Source organism: Morchella sextelata, assembly GCF_020137385.1.
Source record: "Morchella sextelata strain SCLS chromosome Unknown scls_1, whole genome shotgun sequence".
In the NCBI taxonomy this organism is placed as follows: domain Eukaryota; kingdom Fungi; phylum Ascomycota; class Pezizomycetes; order Pezizales; family Morchellaceae; genus Morchella; species Morchella sextelata.
In genome coordinates, this window is record NW_025408616.1 from 188108 (window position 1) to 209816 (window position 21709).

Consider the following 21709-nt stretch of genomic DNA (forward strand, 5'->3'; position numbering starts at 1 on the left):
GCGTCCGGCGTAACCGCTGTTCTTTGTTACACTGAATACCGCAGGGCGGCTGCATAGAGTACTCAGGTCTCAGAGAGCCGCATCACATCCTGCACACCGCCCAATATCTCTGAATTGCCGCGTAGGGGTACATAAATACCTACAGGTCTTGTCGCACAAGAAATGCCGGGCTGAGATGAGGAGGAGGAGACAAAAAGCATCACCATCTCAACCTCTGACCTTCCCCACAAAAGAGACTTCAAAGGAAAAGATAAAGATGCTGCAACCACCTACAGATGCCTTTGCGAATCTAGGAATTAGTGCGCCTGCTCCTCCAGCCTGTTCTTCCGGCTCTAGTGTTGCGTCGTCTACAACACTGGGGTTGGTAGGGGATATCCCTACTGCTATTACTACTGCTACTGCTGGTGATCGGTTGGTTATCGGTGTGGATTTCGGAACTACTTATAGCGGGTATGTTTTGCTTTTATTTAATTAAAAAATCTAATCAAGTAGCCAGATTAGTATGGGCTACGGGAGTTGCTTTTTATTATTATCTTCTTGGGGAATGCATTTACGTAAAGATGCGTTGAGAACTTGTATCAGGCAATCAGGGATCTATTTTCATACGTGGAGGTCAACTTTACTAACGCCATCTCCAGCGTCGCAGCTGTCTACAGCGGTACTCCAGATGATATTGAAGTGTATGTCAATGATCTGTACAACCTATTTCTTTATCTGACTAATATTCACCAGAATCAAGACCTGGCCCGGCGGGAATGGCATCACCTCCGACAAAGTCCCCACTGAGATATCCTACACTCTCTCTGCAGGCAATGCTTCCAGCTACCGCTGGGGCTTCCAACCTACTCCTACATCACCACGGCTGCGCTGCCTCAAACTCTTCCTGGACCGAAAGCAAAAGATCCCCAACTATGTGTCTCCTCTCGAAACCGCAACTTTGCTCCGTGGCGTCAATAAGTCGGTTCTGGACGCCATCAGCGACTACCTCGGCGCACTCCATGCCCATACCATCACAACCTTAACTCGGCGCTACGGAACCAGCTTTATGGCAATAACACCAATTACCTGGGTTCTCACAGTCCCCGCTGTCTGGAGCGATGCGGCGAAGACTGCCACGCGCCATGCAGCTGAGCGTGCAGGAATGAAGTCTCCACGGCTCATTAGCGAGCCAGAGGCCGCAGCGGTGTATACACTAAAAGCTATACAACCTAACGCTCTAAGTGTTGGGGAACATTTTGTAGTTTGCGACGCGGGTGGTGGAACAGCGGATCTGATATCGTATGAGATTGTGGCGCTGGAGCCAGATTTAAAGTTGGCCGAGTCGTCGATTGGAACTGGTGGGCTTTGTGGGTCTGTTTTGTTGAATTACGCATTCGAGGAGCATTGCAGGAAGAGATTGGGAAGGGAGGTTTACAATGGGTTGAAGCCGAAGACGAGAGCCATGGCAATGAAGTATTGGGATGAGTATGTTAAGCGGAATTTCAAATACATAAATTCCGCGACGAGCGACGGAAGTGAGGATGGTGAGGATGAAGAGGAGATATCAGTGCCATTTCCAGGACTACCAGATGGCGAGGAGAAACGGGCTGAGGGCGGGTTTTTAATGCTGAACAGGGATGAATTGAGGGATATTTTTGAACCCGTTGTGGAACAAGTTGTAGATTTGTGCGAAGATCAGGTTGAAACAATCAGAAGAAAGGGTGGAAGAGTCAAGGTACGTTCTCTTTGTAAGGCTACAGCTGGGACTCAACACTCACAAGGAACGAAAAACAGGGTATCGTGTTAGTTGGTGGATTCGGTCAAAGTAATTACCTGTATAATCGCCTCGATTCACACTTCAATTCTCCACCTCCATATGGTGAAACTTCAATATCAATTGCGCCGTTACCTAAAGTTGAGATAATGCAGCCGCTATATGCATGGACCGCTGTTGTCCGGGGTGCCGTCCTCAGAGGATTAGAAGGACCTATAATAGCATCACGGAAGGCTCGATATCACTATGGGACGAGCTATGCAACTGCCTGGGAGGAAGGCAAACATCCACAGGCAGAACGTTACTGGAGCCCTTTATGGGAGCGATGGATGATTGATGATCGAATGGAATGGCGTAATTACCCCCCCCCCCCCCCCGGGGGGCCCCTCCACCACGATGATTTATCTCTTCTTCGTAGCAAAGTTACTAACTGGCGCAGACATAAATCGTGGCCAGTCGGTCTCCGAAAGCGCGCCAATAAGGTTTCATTATACGCGTAACTTCCAATCCTCGCTCATAGTTGAAGAGGAATTAATGATTTGCGAGTCTGCGATTGCACCCATGACCCGTAAAGATGAGAGCGTTCGTCCGCTCTGTACACTGAAAACGGACCTTTCTGCGGTGCCGAAGAAGGAATTCACAAGGTTAGAAACAAGTGAAGGCAGGGTTTTTATGAATTTGGATTTTGTCCTCGAGCTGAGAGTGGATTCGGCAAGCTTGATGTTTGAATTAAAAGTAAAGGGGGTAAGCGTCTATACACGTGATTTTTGAGGGAGTGGTCATTGCTGACTAGGCGAGTATCAGATTGCATATGGCTCTGTGACAGCTACATTCCATTAAGGGGATTTTTTTTTTGGTAGTAACTGGATTGGTTGATGATGGAGACATGCGGTAATTACATATGAAATTATGAGCTAGTGGTTGTAACGTAATTCAAGTGAAATCTATCATTGACCCCACCTGGATAATTTCAGGAAAAGCAAAGTAGTACTCCAAAGGCCCCAGGAATACGCAAAGTACGTGAATGCACAGGTTCGATTGATTTTTTTTTCTCTGATTTTGTGCTTTCGCTTTTCTGCCAAACGTTACCACGCGCCTGAAATACCGACACGCATTGAGGCAACTATTGGTACTTTCCGACAAGCTTGACACTCTACCGAGTGCAGAAGGCAGAAAGACTTAAGGTGAATTAATTTTCAGACTTCCTAAAAAATAATTGTATCGGTAGTAAAGGCGAAGTGGGTAGTATCTCTGGAAGAACTGAGTTATTATTGGAGGTACATACCATGCACGCAGGGCACCACTCTATATTCTCAAAACATTCTCGTACAAAATTTACGCTTATCTGAATTTGAGACGAGACTAATAAAATCCTTCATCTTTTGGAATTATCTTATAATTACCTGGTCACGAAAAGGAAAAAAATCGCGTACTCATGCGTTACCATTTCCATTGTCACTGATATAAGAGCTATAGCTGTGCTCTGATTATGACGTCTCTGTCTACATACTTCATGTAGACGTAGGCTAGGCTTCTCTCTCTTCTATAAAGACGAACCTTTCCCTCCGGCAGGAGAAACATTCAAATCTCTCACTCTCACTCTCACTCTCACCTTCAAAAATTCGAAAGAAAGAAACTTGACGCTCTGAAATCCTTTTAAATTTTCTCTCCATCGATCTCCTTAACCTCCCGCTTTACCCCAAACCTCACACCACAAAACAAAATGAAAATCTCCCTGTTAAGTATCGTTGTATGCTTGCCCGCCCTCGGGTTTGTCGCAGCCAGGCCAACTGCTCATGCACCCGCCCACTCCGGCTCCGTGTATTCGTATTGGGACTATATGATCTCTGAGCACTCGCACACTCCTATTACAAAGAGGGAGTCTCGTATTGTGCCTGTCCCCAAGAACGGTATGCTACATTTTTTTCCCCCCTCTCCCCATCTCCCCCTACGCACTTGCGACTGTTTTGTCGTGTTTGCTATGCATGATATCATGGCTTTTGTGGCTTTTGTCGTCATGAAATATATATACAAGTATCCTCTTGAGATCTTCTCTACACTACACGCTCATTTTTTTGTCTTTATGATATTATGGCCTAGCTCTGGCGACATATATGGCCTTTGCCCTCACGATGTCATAATTCGTTGTGTCGTTCTCGCTTTACATCATCGCAATTCCCATATACCCATCAATGACGATTCCCGATACCCTCAGCGCTACATCATATGTAAACAACCCGCACTGCTCAGCACTAACACTAACACCCCCCAGAAAACGACAAGTTCCTCGACCGCTGGACCGCAAACTTCGGCACCCCCGCTCCCGAGCCCGTTGCGCACCCCCCAACAACTTCCCGAACCCTAGTTGGCACGCTCACCTCCGCCGCCGACGCCCTCTTCGGCGTGTTCGGCAAGGGAAAGGACCCCGAGCCCGGCCCGTACGCCCACCCCCCGACCCGCCATGCCGACAGCAGCACGGACCGGTACTCCAAGTACGCCGGCGGCAGCACCGACCGTTACTCCAAGTATGCCGCTTCCAACGTCGACGATGACGCACCACCCAGGTACGAAGATGTCTTTGACACAGACAATATCGTGGACTGGAGAGCCGACTCCCCGGCAAAGTACGCCCCGTCCTTCCTGAGCGATGACGAGACTGCCGGGCCGAGTCGGTATTCGTACTTCGGGGATGACAAGAAGGGGATGAGTGGATACTCTTCCAGCGATGACGATGAGCCTTTTAATCCGAACGGGGGCTCCGCCACTAACTATTGGTCTGAGCTGTTGGCGCCGGAGACCGTCGTGGTCATGCCTGGGAATCCGTTGACTGCCGAGGGTCTGGCGGAGGAGATTTGGAGGCAGGCTGATGCGGGGGGTGCCACGGAAGAGGCAGATTATTGGGATGCTGCGCCAAAGGAGCGCTCTGGTGAGTTTGGTCCCTCTTGTCTGTTTGTGCTTTCGTGTTGCTAATTCTGTGGGTATATAGGTTGGCAGAAGTTCCTCGACTGGTGTAAGCACGCCTGGAATACCGTTAAGGGCGTGTTCACGAAGAACTAAGTTGCCTTGATGTGACCGGAGGCGGGATGGTCGGCGGGCCTTCGGTTGTTGTTGTCATTCAATTTGTGATATCTTGAGGGATGGATGTTGAGACATTTAGCTTGTTTTTTTATTTATTTATTGGGAAATAGACGGGCTTTTTTCACTTGTTTTATTGAAATAGAAGCCTTTTCGGAGTTTTTTTGATTTATTTTTATTAAAGCAGTTGCTTTCATAGACACACTCTAGATAGTACGAATTGATTACATCTAAGATACGAAGCATGGGTTATCGTGAAGAGACAAAATGTGAACACGCCCCATAAAACATCACAAAAATCTCTCCAGGCACTCCAATCTTCCCAGATCCTAAGCGGTAGCAAAAGAAAGTGGCCCAAGACATCCATACTCGGTTCGCAACTATCACGACGAACACTGAGTGATAGCCTATGAATAAGACCAATTAACGAGAAAAAAACCACCGACGCCATGAATGCCCGGTATATGTAGGCATATACCTCAAGAACATTTTCTAGGTAAAAGAAATCGGAAGGGAAATACCTAGTATTTCCTAATTAATAAAAGCATCACTGGAAAGAAAATTATTTATTCCTCTGGGAGACGCTGGAGAGAAACCCTTGCAAGTACCCGACAAGGCATCGATTAACTGTTAACAAGAAGAAAGAAGAACACCCAGGAGCGGAGAGGTCGAAAAAAAGGATGAAGTAAAAGACCAACTCCGATACTAACACGTCCAAGCATTTCTGCGCCCCACTCCATGCCGCTCCGCAAATACCAAATTAAAACCCACAGAGTAATCATTACCAACGTGTTCGGTCATAGAATGATGAAAGCTAGGCATCCCGTCCGCTCTGCCATATATAACCATCATATCGCCTAGTTAGTACTGCAGTGGGTGACCATGTGGGAATCCTGGGTACCGAACTCATCTCTTTTTTTTTGCTGCGGTGAGGGGTGGGGGTGGATGAAGCGGGGGGCGGTCATGGTTGCACGTTGAGGGTGGGAGTTGGCGTGGATCGTTTGGCAACCATAGGCGTGCGCCAACTGGTAAGCGACACCAATAGAAGCATCATTTTCGAGGTTTTGGAGGGGACGAGATGTCTGGACTCTACAGTTTCCGGTAGAATTATTGCGAAAGTCAGAGCTAAAAGAGTGGATTTTGTTGGTCTGTGCTCGTAGCAAAAATCTTTTAAGGGCCAATAGGACTATCGGGTCACGGGGAACCCACTTTCGCAATAATTCTACCGGAAACTGTAGAGACGAAGAATTTTTCAGTGTAGAGCAGGGTGAACCTTGCTAGCGCTAGTAGCCTGCTAGCAGATGCGACGGCATGAAAAGAAAACTTGGCGACACCTTATCTTTTAGTTTAAAGCCTTACATATTTTTCAGTCTTATGGAATTCTTGATTTCTCATATACGGCTTGTTGGAGGCTTATGGGAGGCTTATGTGAAGAAACAGCTTGTTAAGAACCCATCCCCCTATCAGGGGTATATGGCGTTTAGAAAAGATTTTCCTCGGGTGCAAAAGTGCTGAAATGTAGAGAACTCGCGGAACGTTTCTTAAGGCACTCGAGTTCATACTGGAATCTCCTTATTGTGTGTGTCGTCCGTCGCTGCTTCTACGATAAAAGTAGTCGGCGGCAAATCTCCCTACGTATTGACTGTGTGGGGGGTGGGGGGTGAGGGGGTGAGCTTAATTCAATCGCGGTTCGAGTGATGAGTTGTGAACATGGTGTTAGCAGTCACAAATATAAAATCCACAAATCGATCATTACAGTCGTGTTCGGTCATAGAATGATGAAAGCTAGGCATCCCGTCCGCTCTGCCATATATAACCATCATATCGCCTAGTTAGTACTGCAGTGGGTGACCATGTGGGAATCCTGGGTACCGAACTCACTTCTTTCTTTTTGTTTTTTTGTTGGGGGTGGTGGATGAAGTGGGGGCGGTTTTGATTCAGAGTGGGAAGGATTTGGTGGTTTGGCAACCAGATGCGCGTGGCTACATATATCTGTAAGCGATGCCGATAGGAACATCATTTTCGAGGTTTTAAAGGGAACGAGATATCCGGACTCTGGAGACGAAGGATCTTTTAGTGTAGGGCGGAGTCAACTTTGCTAGCGCTAGTACTAGCTTGCTAGCAGATACGAAGACATCAAAAGAAAAACTTGGCGACACCTAATCATTTCGGAGCATAAGCCTTATTTCAGTCTTATAGCATGCTTATAGGAGGCTTACGGAAGGCTTATATGAGGTTTGTATGAGGAAATAGTTTTCTAAGAGTCTATGTTCTATAAGGGTTATGTGGGATTTAGAAGAGGCTTATATAACTCGGGAGTAAAAGTACTGAAACTCGAGGTCGGGCCATACAGAACTTTTATTAAGGCACTCTGTTTCTACTTGAATTCCTGGTTATGTGCGCTGGATAGGCCAAAGATGGTTGGGATTTTGTAGTCGTTCTTCGCCGCTTTTGTAATAAAACCAATCAGTCGCAATGCTCCCTAATACTGTGTGGGCGGAGATGCGGTTAATTCGATCACGATTCGAGTGATGAGCTGTGAACGTGGTGGCAAAGCAGTCCACAAACAAAACCGACCGCTTGATACAACAACGGTCCTAGGACGTTTTGAATGTCTCTTTTAACAACATACTCTATAGATCAAGACCTACGTATATCTCTAAAAGACACGTAGTTTATCGGCGTTACTTGCGATCATGGCAGACCAATGCCAAGAATTGTGAACGGATGTCACCACCTGGACAGTTCACCGTGAAGACATACGACCCACCCTTGAGAGGAATGGCAGCCACACATTACACCACCCCTTTACAAAAAAAAAATGACCTTCTGTCCCATATTTAGCATGGTTAAGGGCATAGTAGTACTCTTCTCGCCCCGCTCTGACGTGCAGAGCCATCAAAGACGAAAATCTAAAATCCACAAATCGATCATTACCAACGTGTTCGGTCATAGAATGATGAAAGCTAGGCATCCCGTCCGCTCTGCCATATATAACCATCATATCGCCTAGTTAGTACTGCAGTGGGTGACCATGTGGGAATCCTGGGTACCGAACTCATCCCTACCTTTTTAATTTTTGGTTGTGGTGATTATTGATGGTTGAGCGGTCATTTTGGTGGTGGTGGCACTGGTGGCACCTGGGAGTTGAGTGGTTTGGCAACCGGATTGACGTGTCTGCTGAACGGCCTTCTTTAAGCGATGACAGCAACAGAGTCCGGTTTTACGTTGCGATTTCTGATTTCTCGAGATGAAAGTTTTGTTGGTGCGAGGACAGGGGTCAACTCGGACCAGTACTAGTCCGGTTTAGTAGATGACACCAAAGGGACCCTCCGCGATACAATGCCTTATACTCTTGAAACGGTGATCAGAAAAGCAGAGTACGAATAGAAACTCCAGGTGTGAACTTCTCCCATCTTAAAGGGATCTTGAGTCCTCGTTGAGTTACAACATTTCCAAGGCAAGATATAAGATGAGACAGAATCGACGAACGGAACAGCATGAACTCCTGTTCCCGCGGAAGAGGTTCAAGCACCAGCTCCAGATCACTTGTTGTGTGCTTTTGTTTTCATAAATAAACGTACACGTTAGTTACCAGACCGATCAAGTAACATAAAAGCCACATTTCGATCATTTCCTACGTGTTCGGTCATAGAATGATGAAAACTAGGCATCCCGTCCGCTCTGCCATATATAACCATCATATCGCCTAGTTAGTACTGCAGTGGGTGACCATGCGGGAATCCTAGGTACCGAACTCATCTCTATCCTTTTATTTTATTTTTTAGTTGTGATGCTTATTGGCGGAGCGGCGGTAATTTTAGTGTTGGCAACCGGATTGTATCTACTGAAAGGCTTTTTTCAAGTGATGACAGTAAGAGAGTCTGGTTTCACGTTTTATGAATCGCGGGATTTCTGGAGATGAAAGCTCTGTTGGTGCGAGGACAAGGGTCAACTGGTGCAAGTACTAGCCCGACTAGGTGGTCCTAAACGACACTTGGCGAAGCCTTATAATTCTCAACAGTGATTAGAAATACAGATTCCGTAAATACAGGAAATTCTAGATATATACATCGCACTCAAAGCACTGTTTCCCATTAGAACTCTCCTATTGAAGCATCCTTTGTAGCGTGTCTGATTTACGGTTACTCGCCCTTATAATTTGCCGGGGAATTGAAATGAAGATTCTACATGTCTCTACGTGTTTCGGGGACATGGAATTGCAGGGAAAGCTTCGAGCTAGAAGGATTAAGTATGACTGCTCAGTACTGGAGTTCGGCACCCCTTCTAGTGAGGGAGCAAGAGCGCAGAAAATCAAAGAAAAGAGACCGAAAAGTGCTTCCTTGATACGCATATTACTCTCGTAGCAACTTGAATCTTCCGCTTCGCTGCACAGTGAAAAATTTCCTTTGAGTTCAAGTTCCCGTTGAGCTGCAGCGAGATAGATGACATCAAACATGTCGCAACAATCTCGAAGAGAACACGCACAAGAATTTTCAGAGAGGAGGCTCATGAAGCACTCCTGGTCACTCCGCGCAAACCGGGCCTCTGATGCCGAATTCCTATCATAAAAAAAAAATTACACGGTACCCAGCTAGACCAAGCAAAGCAAAAATAAGTTCCACAAATCAATCATTACCAACGTGTTCGGTCATAGAATGATGAAAGCTAGGCATCCCGTCCGCTCTGCCATATATAACCATCATATCGCCCAGTTAGTACTGCAGTGGGTGACCATGTGGGAATCCTGGGTACCGAACTCTTTTTTCTTTTTGTTGTTGTTGATGGGGAAGCATTTTGGTGGTTGTGGGTGAAACGGGGTTGAGGGTTTTTAGTGAAAGTTAGGGATGGCAACTGGATGGATGCGCGATGATTTTCTATAAGCGAAGAGGCCGGTGATCGAATCTGTTTTTACATTCTCGAGACTCGTCATCGAGACTCGAGAGAACAAGGGTTCTGGAGATGAAAAGCTTGTTAATGCATGACAGGGGTCAGCGAGCCCCAATAAAAGCTACCAATTTACATGTAGATAGCATCATTGGCACACCAACGGTGATGAGAAATATAGAGATACCCGTTACGTATGTACGGAAAACCTCAGATACGTATCTACATACCCAAAGTACTCACATAACCGTTTAAATTGTTGCCATTGCCACTCTAAGTAGGTTTATGTAGAGTAGTATTTCTATCACCAGCTTCCAGTTTTTGCCGTGAATTACATATTCGTTTTAGGCAACTCGTTAAAGTCCATCGATCAAGGAAAAGAAAAAAAAAAACCAAACCCCAATATCGCCAAAGAATTCCTATAGGTGTAATTAAGTACGTAAATGATCCACTTGTTGCGAAGGCGGTGGTGTTCTGACCCCGCGGGGTGATGGAGTTCCATATATACATGTACGCAAAGTCCACACAAACCTCAATGGCTAAACCACTCAGCAAGCCCAGCAAGTTCGTCCGAGGGATCGCATTTTCTGATATTTCCCAACGCTCAACGGGGAGGGGTAGCGACAATAGCATATACCATGTTCAGATGACGGCCGTGTTGAAACCCATAGGGTAGCTTTTATTAACTAGCCGGTGGCATCGTACGTCTGTTATCGGTTCTCGCGATATATCATACCTAATAATTTCGACCAGGATGGAGTAGGATCTAGACCTACACGTTCTTTGAGCTTCGTGGACTGGTAATAACGACCGACAAGCGATCCTAAGCCCTCGGAAATACGTGGCTCTGGCCTTTTAGACACGAATTGACACACGTCCCGAGAACGCATAGCTATAGTTGAACGGGGGATTATGCCCTACTTGCAATTTAGGATTATGGTTCGGTCAATTGATCGGAAAAGCCATGGGGGAATGTTTCTCGTGCTTCGTTGGCTCGGCTGCGGTGGAATCTTCTCGATGATCATGATCGCTGCACCTTTAAATAGCTCGCGGCGGCAGCACCCCAGCTTTGTTGCCGTCCCCGGAAGCGGATCTTGCCGGGCGCTGCAACCAACCGCCGCTGTACACGATATCTGCACCATCAACAATCACTCCCTCCGCTATCTGCAATCTCTGTGCTCTCTACACCCCGTCTACAGCTCAGAAGAAGGCCACAGCAGCAGACCACAGCAGCAGACCATCCTCGGCCCCCCATGGAAACCCACGACTCCCCCAACCCCACCGGCCCATTCAGCACCTTCACCGCCTCTCCCCCCTCCCCTCCCCCCTCCCCTCCACCCCCCCTCGACACCCACACCTGCCGCATCTGCCTCGACCAAGTCCCGCCCCCCTACGCCCCCGACCCCGAGCTCGGCCGCCTCATCTCCCCCTGCACCTGCAAGGGCTCCTCCCGCTTCGTGCACCAAGGCTGCCTACAGCAATGGCGCACTCTCTCCGCAAACCAGACAAACTTCTACCAATGCCCCACCTGCCACTACCAGTACCGCTTCCGCCGCCTCAAGCTCGCGGCCATCATCGGCTCCCCGGCCCTGCGCTTCGGGCTCACGAGCAGCATCATGGTGCTGGCCGTGTATCTGCTCGGCTTTGTGGCCGAGCCGATCATCAACACGTATCTTGACCCGCCGGCGCTGTTCCTCGGCCGTTCTGGTGGGAGCACGGCGGCGGCGGTGCAGCAGCCGCTGTCGCTGACGGGGCGGGCCGGCGGCGTGGTGGAGCATATGCTGAAGGGCTTTGCGTCGCTGGGGCTGCTGGGCTTTCTGAAGGTGGTGTATCTGCTGCCGAATCCGGTGTGGAACCTGCGCAGTAGTGGGATTGGGAGCGGGATTGGGCGGTCGGGGAGGGATCGGGCGGCGCAGATTAGTTGGGTGGTGGTTGCGATTGGGGTGGTGAACTTCTTTATATTTACGTGGGGGCAGGTGGGGGGGTGGGTGAAGGGGTGGATGGAGAAGGCTGCTGATGAGATCTTGGAGGTGAGCCATGAGGAGGAGGGGGAGGGGAAAGGGGGGAAGGACGAGTAGGAAGGGGCCAGCGGGCTGGTTATAGGTTGTTAGTTCTTTTGTCTCTTCCTTTTTCTTTTCTTTTCTTTTCTTTTTTTCTCCTTCTTTCTTGTTTGCTGGTTTTGTATTGACAGTGTCGATTGCATATTGTGCTGGCGTTATTTAGTTGATCCTGGCTGGACTTGTCCTTGGTGCTTAGTTAGTTAGTTGGTAGTTCCATGTAGCAGTGGACGTAGATTAGTGGTTCTCTAATAATCTACTGTTTGATAGCATATTACCTCCGTGGTGATCCGCAGCGACCCAACACGAGTGACATCGAGTGGCCATAAACCTATCCACAACCCACCTCGAGCCCCCTCAACCTACATATCTCCAACAGAAACAACCCCATCATCTCCACCCAGAAACCCCCCCCCCCTTACCACAGGAAATATTGCCTCAACTCTAGAATGTTACTCCCAATATAGATTATCTGTTAGGCGCATACAGCAGCAAAACAGCCAATTGAAGCCCAGCCTACGGACAAAATTGTCAAATCTTGATGACACTTACTAGAAGTTGTATTGTTGGGCTAATTTAGTAGCACTGCGCTAACAAGGGTGGCTCGCACTAATAAACCCCTGCTTCTACTTCCGCTCCATCTTAGAGACATCTCCAGAGACAAAAAAAAAGAGATCCCTCAACCGATAAAGTCATTCCATGCACTACTTACAAGAATCCATCACATATCCATCCAGTTGCCACCACTAAAACGCTCAACCCCCCCCGTTTAAACCACAACCACCCCCCCAACAACAAAAAAAACAAAAGAGTTCGGTACCGAGGATTCCCACATGGTCACCCACTGCAGTACTAACTAGGCGATATGATGGTTATATATGGCAGAGCGGACGGGATGCCTAGCTTTCATCATTCTATGACCGAACACATTGGTAATGATTGATTTGTGGGTTTTATTTTAGCTGTAGATCTTTTTAGAGGTCTTGTACGCTAAATCCTATCGTGGGATTGAAGTGGTCTAGGATGGAATAAGACAGGAACTACATACTCTTGAAAAGGACTTGGGTCGGGGGGCCCCTACAAGTCTACTTGTATGGTTTGTCTCTGGCCGGTTTGATAAGTCAAGGGTCCAAAATGGTACCACTATAGTCTTTTGCACCCAGCATCCCCCCAATCCGTCCCGGATTTTCACGGCTTAGCCGCCCAAGCAGGAAAAGACAGATCACAAGACAGAGGCTGTGGTAAGCAAGACGGATCATCATGTATCACTCGGACACCTCTCTCACTGGTTTACTATTCTTTTGGTTATAAAACAGCGAGATTTGTTTATTACGAAAGCTAGTTGGTACTACACCATTCAACGAAAGAAGCATAAATGGCACCAATATTACAGACTACTAACAATTAAAAGGGAGAGAGCTGATGAAACGGAAGGAACGAGTGAGTGAAAGAAGGAAATATATGAATGAAGCTACAATGTCGATATCAACATCACCGCACCTTACTAGCAGCACCACAGTTGTACGCCTGCGGAAGAAAGAGAAGGAAATGGCAACGTGAAATAGGAGAAAGAAAATCCCACCGACAACGAGGTAAAAAGTCCTCAAGGCGCCATAACCCCCTCCGAAAACAACATCAACCTCACACCTCCCTCCTCCACAACTCCGTCCTCCTCCACAACTTCCTCCTCTCTCATCCCACCCAAATGCGCCAAGCACCTCTCACCACCCACCTTGCCGCCCACCCCCAACATCTCAATCGCCCACCTAAACCTCCTAACCATCCTCACATCCATCTGCACATACCCCCTCCCCACACACCACGGCCCCTTCCCACCGTCGCCCCCCGCTGCAACCACCGCACCATCACCCCCCTTCACCCCCACCGGCAACACCAACCAAACCCTCTCCTTCACCCCCGTCCCCACCCCCTCCACAAACGCCCCCAACCCCCAAAACCTCTTCAAAAACGCCCCCATCCCCAGTTTCGCCCCATAGCCCCCACCGTTGCCGTCCCCGCCCCACAGGTTCCTCCCAGAAATAAGCCGCTTCCCAATCTCCTCTTCCACAGAGGCCAACAGTCTAGTACGGCACTTGCACACCCTCCTGCGCAGCGCCTCCTCCCTGCTCAGTCCCCCCGCGGGGACGGGCGCGCGGCAGCGCACACACATGCCCTGCGACTTCAGTCCGGCGTCCCATGAGTCTTGGACGGAGCGGCGGACCGCGACGAAGAGGTAGTGCTCGATGAGGGTTGAGACGGAGAGTGGAAGGCGTGAGATGGGTGGGAGGAGCGTGGAGGTGTGGTGGGTGGAGGTGCCGTATTGGTGGCAGAGGCGGAAGCAGTGCAGGGCGGGGAGGAGGAGGGAGTGGGCGGTGAGGGTGAGGAAGAGGGGGATCTTGGGGACTGGGTGGGCCCAGAGGAGGAGTGGGGAGGTGGTTTTGGGGGGGGTTGGCTTTGGGGTGGAGGGAGTCGTCATTTTGAGGGTATGTGTGCTGATTTGAGTATTTAGTTGATTAAGTGAAGATTGCAGGCAGTAAATTTGAGTGTTTTTAAATGAGAGATTGATGAGAGATGGAACGAAGGATGAAGGAGGACAGAAGAAAGATCATGAGAAACCAAGAGGGCAGAACAGACCACGTCCAGGTTTTTATTATACTGACATATGCTTAGACCAAAGTGTATATTGGCAGACAGGCCAGCCTAGCCCACATGAGCCTATCCTAGATCCAATGAAGAGGTCTCTGCACACTCCTAAAGAAGATACAATGTGCTACTGAACCCACGAAACATACCAAGCAAAAAGATAAGATTTCTCAATCATAGATGATCACTCGGTGCTTATCAGACTAATTGGCGGGTGATCGAGGGTGATCGAGGGTGATTCTCGTCTCCTCAATCTCAAAAAACTACAGACTATTGAAGAAAATCAACATAAAGATGTAACTTAGAAGCAAGACTACGCATGTATTTCATGAAGCTAATAGAAAAACTTTAACGAGGTGAGATGCGCAGGAGATGTGAGATACAGCTTCACGTTGGACTTCCTGTCCGAGTATCTATTTGACATGCGCATATCCCCACTTCCCGTCAACACCTTTGTACCTCCTCTGCTCCCAGCAGATGTATATCGCCACCCTCATCTCCCAGAAGCCTCACCCCCAAACCACCCACACGACAAACCCCACAATTCCCCCAATCACCCACGTCACCAACACATACACATGAAGCGCAAACGTCACCTTCTCCAACGCATACTCGAACGCCTCCTCCCCAGCTTCACCCTCAAAGCCCCTAACCCCCACCGGCTCCTCCCACCCATCCATCGACTGCCCCCTCCCTTCCTCCAACCTACAGATCGCCACGCTGCCCACCACCACCCCCTTCGCCATCCTCTTCCCCTGGTACTTCCGCACCGCGGTCTCAGCGTCAAACACATGCACGCGCACCCTCGGCCCCCCCGCATACGCCGTATTGACGACCGTCACCTTCAGCTTCACCTCCGGCAGCTCCACCTCCTTCTCCTCCTTTCCCTCATCCTTTGCCCTCCCATCCTTCTCGGGTATCAGGAACCCCGCGTCGAAAAACGGCTTCCTGACAGCCGCCACAAAGTCCCGAAGCCTCTCATAGCCATCGCCGAGCTGATTACCTGTAGGAACTGTATACAGCACGCCTGTGCGCCACTTCCCACCCCCCGTCTCGAGCCCCCTCAGGTCCGTCTCGATGGTCTCATAAATACCCCCCCACGTCACTCCGCGGACAATGGCCCTAAAGTCAATCTGCTCGAGGAGCTTCACGGCGGCTTCCTCGTCCTCTAGAGTCGGCAGTGATAGAAGGCCGAGGGGGAGCTTGAGGGCGGAGGCGGGGCGGATGGCGCTGGAGAGGAGGATCTTCTGCTCGTGGTAGAGGTAGGCAGTGAGGGCGGTGACCATGTTGTCGAGGGTGATGTTGAAGGGTTCGGGGGCGGGAGAGGAGGGGGGGTTGTGGCCGAGGGGGAGGCAGAGGTAGTGGGTTGGTTTTGGTTTGGGTTTTGGTTTTGGTTTTGGAGGAGGGGACGGGGAGGGCTCCATTGATAATGGGGATTCCATTGATAATGGGGATTCCATTGATAGTGGGGATTCCATTAAGGATAGGGATTCCACTGAGGATTGTGATTCCATTGAGGATGGGGATTCCATTGATGACGGGGACTCCATTGCGGACTGGGATGCCATTGGTGATGGAGATCCCATTGGGAGCGGTGGGGATGTCATTGGTGATGGGGGAGGTGTCATCGGCGAAGGAGGAGATGCCATTGGTGATATCGTAGACTGTCGAGATGGAGAGATGCAGAGACGGAGAGACGGAAGGGTGTGATAAAAGGAAGAAGGAGGGGAAAAAAATCGGATAGAAGGCGGTTTGGGAAGAGGTTAGATGTGAGGAGGTCATTTAAGCTTCATCCTCTATTTAAACCGTATATCTGACGTTTACAGGGATATAAGTAACAGACGAAACGCGGTCGACTCGCCCTATGATGATAAGCTACAGGTTTAATCGTCTTGATGCCAAGGAGTGAACATGTATTCTACATTTCTGCTTTTATGAGTACAAACCTCTCTCTGATCATAAAGACAATTACTCGTCCTGTGGTGGGGTTGTTTAGGCTTCATTCTCTGAACAGTACGCATATCTGACCTTTACGGTATATGAATAACAAGCGCCCTATGATGATGCGCAATGAACTGCAAGTTCAATTATCTTGTAGGAGGGACATGTATCCAGCCAGTACATATCTCTAATCTTATGGATACAAATTCTCTCTAGCCATAAACATAATTACTCGCCCTATGAGTGTTTCAGTTGGTATCAACAAAATGGTAGTGTGACTACGAGCGAGTGATCTCTGGTGAAATGAGACGCACGGGTGTACGTCGGCATAGCTACATACCCTGGTATGAACACCTATCATGACAACCGTTACTTCAGTATGAAGGTCTGTCTAGACCAAAGACCACAGCCTACCAACTCATATCTATCTTGCCTCCAGATTACAGTTGTCAACCCACAGAGCTAAACATTCAGGGCTCCCAAGGTTCCCAAGGACGAAAGGAGACAAGGGATCAAGTCTTCGGATTGACACCCCAGTCCGTGACGCCGGTTGAGGCTCCCACGGCGTCTTCCGCCGGGAAAACGGAAAAAATGCCATCTTCCGAGGAGCACCGGTAAGATCTTGTGGAATGCATGACCTGAGTAAAAGCCCCGGGAAGCACAAATCAACCACTCCATCACATCACACAACCAGCAAGCAAGCAAGCAATGGGTGGGACAGGAACAGGGACACCGGAATATTTTCTTCTCGCCAAATTGCGCCTTTCTATTTCTTCCCCATCGTCTCTGAAAAAGGAATCAAGATATAAAAGATTTTTTACAAGTCGAAGAGAGAAAAAAAAGAAAGAAAAAAAAAACCACCAAAAAATAATGCTTATTACAGAGAACCGTGCATATCGCCAGCATACCAAAGGACCAGTTATGCTATCTAAAACGAAACAAACTGTCTAGACCCCGTGGACACCATCGAGACAAAAAAAAGAGTAGAGAGGGGTTCTATGTGACTTTTAAAGAGATAGGATGAGGGAACCGCTATGAGATGATTTTCGAGGAGGGGGTTTGGGGAGTTTATTTGGTAGCGTTGCGCAAGTAGCTAGATGCAAAAGTCAGCGGAAAGCTCAAATGAAACTCGTTCGTGATATCAAGAGTGAAACATACGTGATCAAGTCGTTCCTGTCCTTGTCCTTCTTCAAACCACCGAACGCCATCTTGGTTCCGGGAATGTACTTCTTGGGGTTCTCGAGGTACTCAAACTACACGCCAACTCCGTCAGCAAACTATTCCCACACCTGCTGTCGTCATCGCCGTAGTAGTAGTCAGACTTACCAAAGTGCTCTCATCCCAGACGACACCCTTCTGCTTGTTGGCATCGGTGTATGAGAAGCCCTCAACGGTTCCGGACTTGCGCCCGAAAAGACCGTGAAGGTTAGGTCCGACCTTGTTGGCACCGCCCTCCTCGAGGGTGTGGCACTGGGCACAGCGGGTCTTGAACAAGTTCGCACCCTTAGCGTCGTTACCTGGTGAGCGGGAGTGTTAGTATTGATGAGCTGAGAGTAAAGATCGTGTACCCATCATCAGCATCTTCATTCCATTCGATTTCAATTGCACTGAGCCCGACATCGGTCAAGAGTGGAATTCCTCCCACTCAAACCGATGACGATAGACAGCACAAGCGAAAAAGAAAAGAAGAAAAAAATGAAGCATCGTCAAGAGCACACACAAAGGAGCAAGAGAGTGAAACAAACCTTCAGCGAAACCCATTGTGATCAAAGATTGGTGATTGAGGTAGTAAGTTGGTGTATGTTGGAGTGAGTGAGATGATGAGAAGACAAGACTCAGGATCAGGGACGGGAGCGGAGGTTAAAAAGCCAGCTCGGGGAAGCGGCCACGACGAAAAAGAAATTTTTTTTTTTTCCCACCGTTTGAGCTCGACAAACAAGGCACTAGGCCCAATAGTGGCGGTGACCGCTGACGGGACCTCATCCAGCCACAGCCTTGTCAGCCAATGACGACAGGAGTATTTGCGAGACGTTTCTTGGCCAACCGTATTCCGGGATCTCCCGGGGGCAGGCTGCAGCAAGGCAAGCCCGCGGCGTCGTGATGAGATGTACCCTACCCTACCCTACAGGCTACAGCCCACCCATTTTTACCGTACCTATCACCGCCACAGGAGTATTGCTCTCGAGGTCCTTTTCGTGCTGCGCGAATTTTCCTGATGGGATAAAGACTCCTGAAACGGCGCCGGATCTCGAAATAATGACGATTACATACCGGTTTTCGTCCACACACATGACATGAGGCTGAGAAAATCGAAAGAGAAAAAAGACCCACGACCGGTATCCGACTAATCTATCTTTATCTGGCCTGCAGCGCAGCGCCAGGAACACAGAAATCGGAACCCCCGCTGGGTTACCGACGTAGGGCCGAGCCGCAACACTATCCCATTGTGTTCCATCCCGTGGGGGGGGCAAAGGTTCAAAACTCAAACAACGATTTTGGGGGCCAGAGACGAATCCACGAGAAACTTTTTCAGTTCACGCTGTCACGTGGTTGTCAAAAAAGAAACTAGTTGTCCAGATCCTGTGATTACGCTCCGCCAGGCTGTGGGGTTAAATCGAAGGGTCCAGCAAGAAAGATCTGTGCCGGCAAAAGGGGTAGATATCGGTGGATCTTGCTTTTTGGTTTTTTTCTTTTCAGCATCTGCGGGAGCCTAGATAAACGTGGCCGTGAACCGCTATTGATAATCCTCTAGAGTAGAGACCTCGGGCATTGACAACGAGACCTGCCTGTAAGACTTTTCGGAGGTTTCATCGTGAGACTGGACTTTCCTGAGTCACGGATAGCATTGCATGGCAAATGGGGTCACAGAATGGAGAGATATGGGCGAATTTGGACGATTCTGGCAGCAGCTGATATGTATTTGGACAACGAGCTTGAGCATCATGGGAGATCATTCGAACTTATCGAACATGTGTTGGATCTGTAAGGTGGCCTTAGCAACGGTGTCCACAGTCTAGCCTAGCTAGACGTGTTACCTTTATATGTGTAAGATGATAGGCCTTCATTCTCCTTCGTAATGGAACCATCCATCCTATTGTTGCCTATTGAGTCTTCCTACAGGATCGCATTTCGCTTTCTTCCCAAAGCCAAAGACAGCAGCGAGGCTTCTAGATCTTAGGCCTGGTACAGCACGGTCCATGAATGGACGCTCGAGGCGAGGTTTGAGAATGTCCTCCAGGTGCCTCCTCGTGGACCTCTGTCCTTGTCAGACCTCGACGTCCAACACTGCTGTCCTCGAGGTGCTTCGAGGAACCTCGAGGACGGTTCCGGGAGAGCAACAGGCGGTATTTGGGACCACGCTAGCCTGGGATGTTCCTCCCACAGAACGAGTGATATTTGATGAGAATCAAAAACCTCGGTCGATTACTATTCAGAATTAACCAGACGGTCTAGGATTCAGTCAAACCGGCCACGAAACGGTACAAGAGAACAAATTCCGGATTCCAATTTCTGCAAGCATCCAAACCAGATTTCTCCCTCTGGGCTTCCCAACCCCAATGCCCAATGATGACGTACATATAAGTGGCGAGTGATATTGCATGAGAATGGAACAGCGCAGAACGGACGGGATGTCCTAGACTCCTCAACTCGCAGGTCTTCAATCACAAGTAAAGTAAACCAGACCCCGATGCGTGCTCGTGCTCTACAGCGGAGCACAGAGGATCACTCGTGTCGATGCATGCTCTGTGTGAGCACTGCGCACGCACCGGCATCTCGACTGCCATTCAGTAGAGAGCCCCCGTCCACACCCTGATTTAATCTGTCCCATCGATCAGCAAAGCCCCGACCATTAACCTCCCAAGCCTCCCAAACCTCCCAGACCTCCATACTACATCCACACTACATCCACACTACATCCACACTACATCCACACTAAACACACTCGCTGATCCAGATCTCCGCGCCTGAGATCTCCCAGAAATACCCCCGCGCTCATCATCAGCTCTAAATAAAGCACCCGCGCGTGTGCCTCTAGGGTTAGGGTTTCCGCACGTGACCTCGAATTCCAGACGTCATCATCGCAAAGCTTCACAGCTTCCCCAAACCTCCAACAACCTTCGATATCAGCACATCAATCACCGCATATCGACATCACCAGAATCCGCAAAGATGACACCATTCCTCAGCAATCTCCTTCTCTTCTCCCCCCTCCTCGCCATCGCCGCACTAATCCTCTACGTCCTCGACCGCGCCGACCACCTCCGCCGCGGCGCCGGCCTCATCCCCGAGCTCGCGCCAGTCCTAGTCCCCGAAGAAGAAGAAGAAGAGGAGGAGGAGGAGGAGGAGGAGGAGGAAGAGGAGGGCCCTCCCGAACTCATCGACCCCAGCGACTCCGCCTCCCCCGATGACGTCTCCGAACACGACTCCGGCCCCGGCCCCGAGCTTCAGGCCCCACCCCACATCTACCCCGACGAGGACGCCGCCGCCCTCCAGGGTGCCCCCCCGTACCCCGTCATGCCCCCCATCCCCGCCCCCCGCGCCCGCACCGTCGGCACCAAGAAGGCACGCTCCCTCGCGTCCCGCGACCAGCGCCGCGCGTACCACGAGTTCCTGATGGCGCAGCAGGAGGAGCGGGCCCGCGCGGCCGCAGCCACCGCGGACGACGACGAGGAGCGCGTGTTCAACGAGAAGCGGCGGCGCGCGCTGGCTGAGGAGGAGATCGACGAGCGGCTCAAGGCGGAGCGGGCGATGCGGGCTGCGGCGGAGCGGGCTGCGGCGGAGAGGCAGCGCCGCGATGTGGACTGCTTGAAGGCGATGATCGGCGGTGAGGGGGGGAAGGCGTGGGAGCTCGCGGCGCTGGCGGCGGATATAGGGAGGAGTACGGAGTGGGTGAGGGGTGCGTTGAGGGCGGAGGGGATGGTGGGGATGAGGGATGGGGTTTGGGGAATGCTGACGGATGGAGGGTGGTATGTGCGCGTGGGGGGGAGGGAGATGGGCGCTCTCTATCTCGAGCTGGAGAACAGGGGGAGGATGGATTGGGGCGATATGGCAAAGGTCGTTGAGGGCACTCTGAGGCTCTAGCTCTGAAAAAGAAAAATCCATCGAGAGTACCTACCTACCTACTCTCACTAGGGCCTGAAAAGAAAAAGGAAAAATATATGCCCGCCCTTAAGCTTATAAATATAGTTACTTACTTTCTAGTCTTTGCTTTTATTCTCCGGTGTTTGGGTTTGGTCTGGGAAAAATAGAGTCACGGTTTCTTTCCTTAGTTTAGTCCTAGAATAGGCCGCCATCCCCTTTGTCTTGCTCGTAATAAGACTCATAAACACATACATATACTGTCCGTCCTTCG

General features: G+C 49.7%; 7 protein-coding genes across 7 annotated transcripts; 4 read left to right on the forward strand and 3 right to left on the reverse strand.

Moving 5' to 3' along the window:
* Nucleotides 1-256: 256 nt before the first annotated feature.
* H6S33_000043 (uncharacterized protein) lies at nt 257-2524 on the forward strand (the record flags this gene model as incomplete). Its single annotated transcript, XM_044831806.1, has 5 exons — nt 257-450; nt 639-680; nt 733-1714; nt 1774-2107; nt 2193-2524. The coding sequence occupies 5 exons, from the start codon at nt 257-259 to the stop codon at nt 2522-2524; spliced, it is 1884 nt and encodes a 627-aa protein (XP_044699602.1).
* A 952-nt stretch (nt 2525-3476) lies between these two features.
* H6S33_000044 (uncharacterized protein) lies at nt 3477-4810 on the forward strand (the record flags this gene model as incomplete). Its single annotated transcript, XM_044831817.1, has 3 exons — nt 3477-3663; nt 4026-4679; nt 4740-4810. The coding sequence occupies 3 exons, from the start codon at nt 3477-3479 to the stop codon at nt 4808-4810; spliced, it is 912 nt and encodes a 303-aa protein (XP_044699603.1).
* A 6158-nt stretch (nt 4811-10968) lies between these two features.
* Nucleotides 10969-11793, forward strand: H6S33_000045 (uncharacterized protein; the record flags this gene model as incomplete). Its single annotated transcript, XM_044831828.1, has 1 exon — nt 10969-11793. One exon carries the CDS (start codon nt 10969-10971, stop codon nt 11791-11793), a length of 825 nt encoding a protein of 274 aa, XP_044699604.1.
* Nucleotides 11794-13375: 1582 nt separating this feature from the next.
* Nucleotides 13376-14248, reverse strand: H6S33_000046 (uncharacterized protein; the record flags this gene model as incomplete). The annotated part of the gene is made up of 1 exon (XM_044831839.1): nt 13376-14248. One exon carries the CDS (start codon nt 14246-14248, stop codon nt 13376-13378), a length of 873 nt encoding a protein of 290 aa, XP_044699605.1.
* Nucleotides 14249-14924: 676 nt separating this feature from the next.
* On the reverse strand, nt 14925-16064 carry H6S33_000047 (uncharacterized protein; the record flags this gene model as incomplete). Its single annotated transcript, XM_044831850.1, has 1 exon — nt 14925-16064. The coding sequence occupies one exon, from the start codon at nt 16062-16064 to the stop codon at nt 14925-14927; it is 1140 nt and encodes a 379-aa protein (XP_044699606.1).
* Nucleotides 16065-17424: 1360 nt separating this feature from the next.
* On the reverse strand, nt 17425-18117 carry H6S33_000048 (uncharacterized protein; the record flags this gene model as incomplete). The annotated part of the gene is made up of 4 exons (XM_044831861.1): nt 17425-17449; nt 17515-17609; nt 17683-17873; nt 18102-18117. The coding sequence occupies 4 exons, from the start codon at nt 18115-18117 to the stop codon at nt 17425-17427; spliced, it is 327 nt and encodes a 108-aa protein (XP_044699607.1).
* A 2409-nt stretch (nt 18118-20526) lies between these two features.
* H6S33_000049 (uncharacterized protein) lies at nt 20527-21438 on the forward strand (the record flags this gene model as incomplete). Its single annotated transcript, XM_044831872.1, has 1 exon — nt 20527-21438. The coding sequence occupies one exon, from the start codon at nt 20527-20529 to the stop codon at nt 21436-21438; it is 912 nt and encodes a 303-aa protein (XP_044699608.1).
* Between the last annotated feature and the right edge of the window lie 271 nt (nt 21439-21709).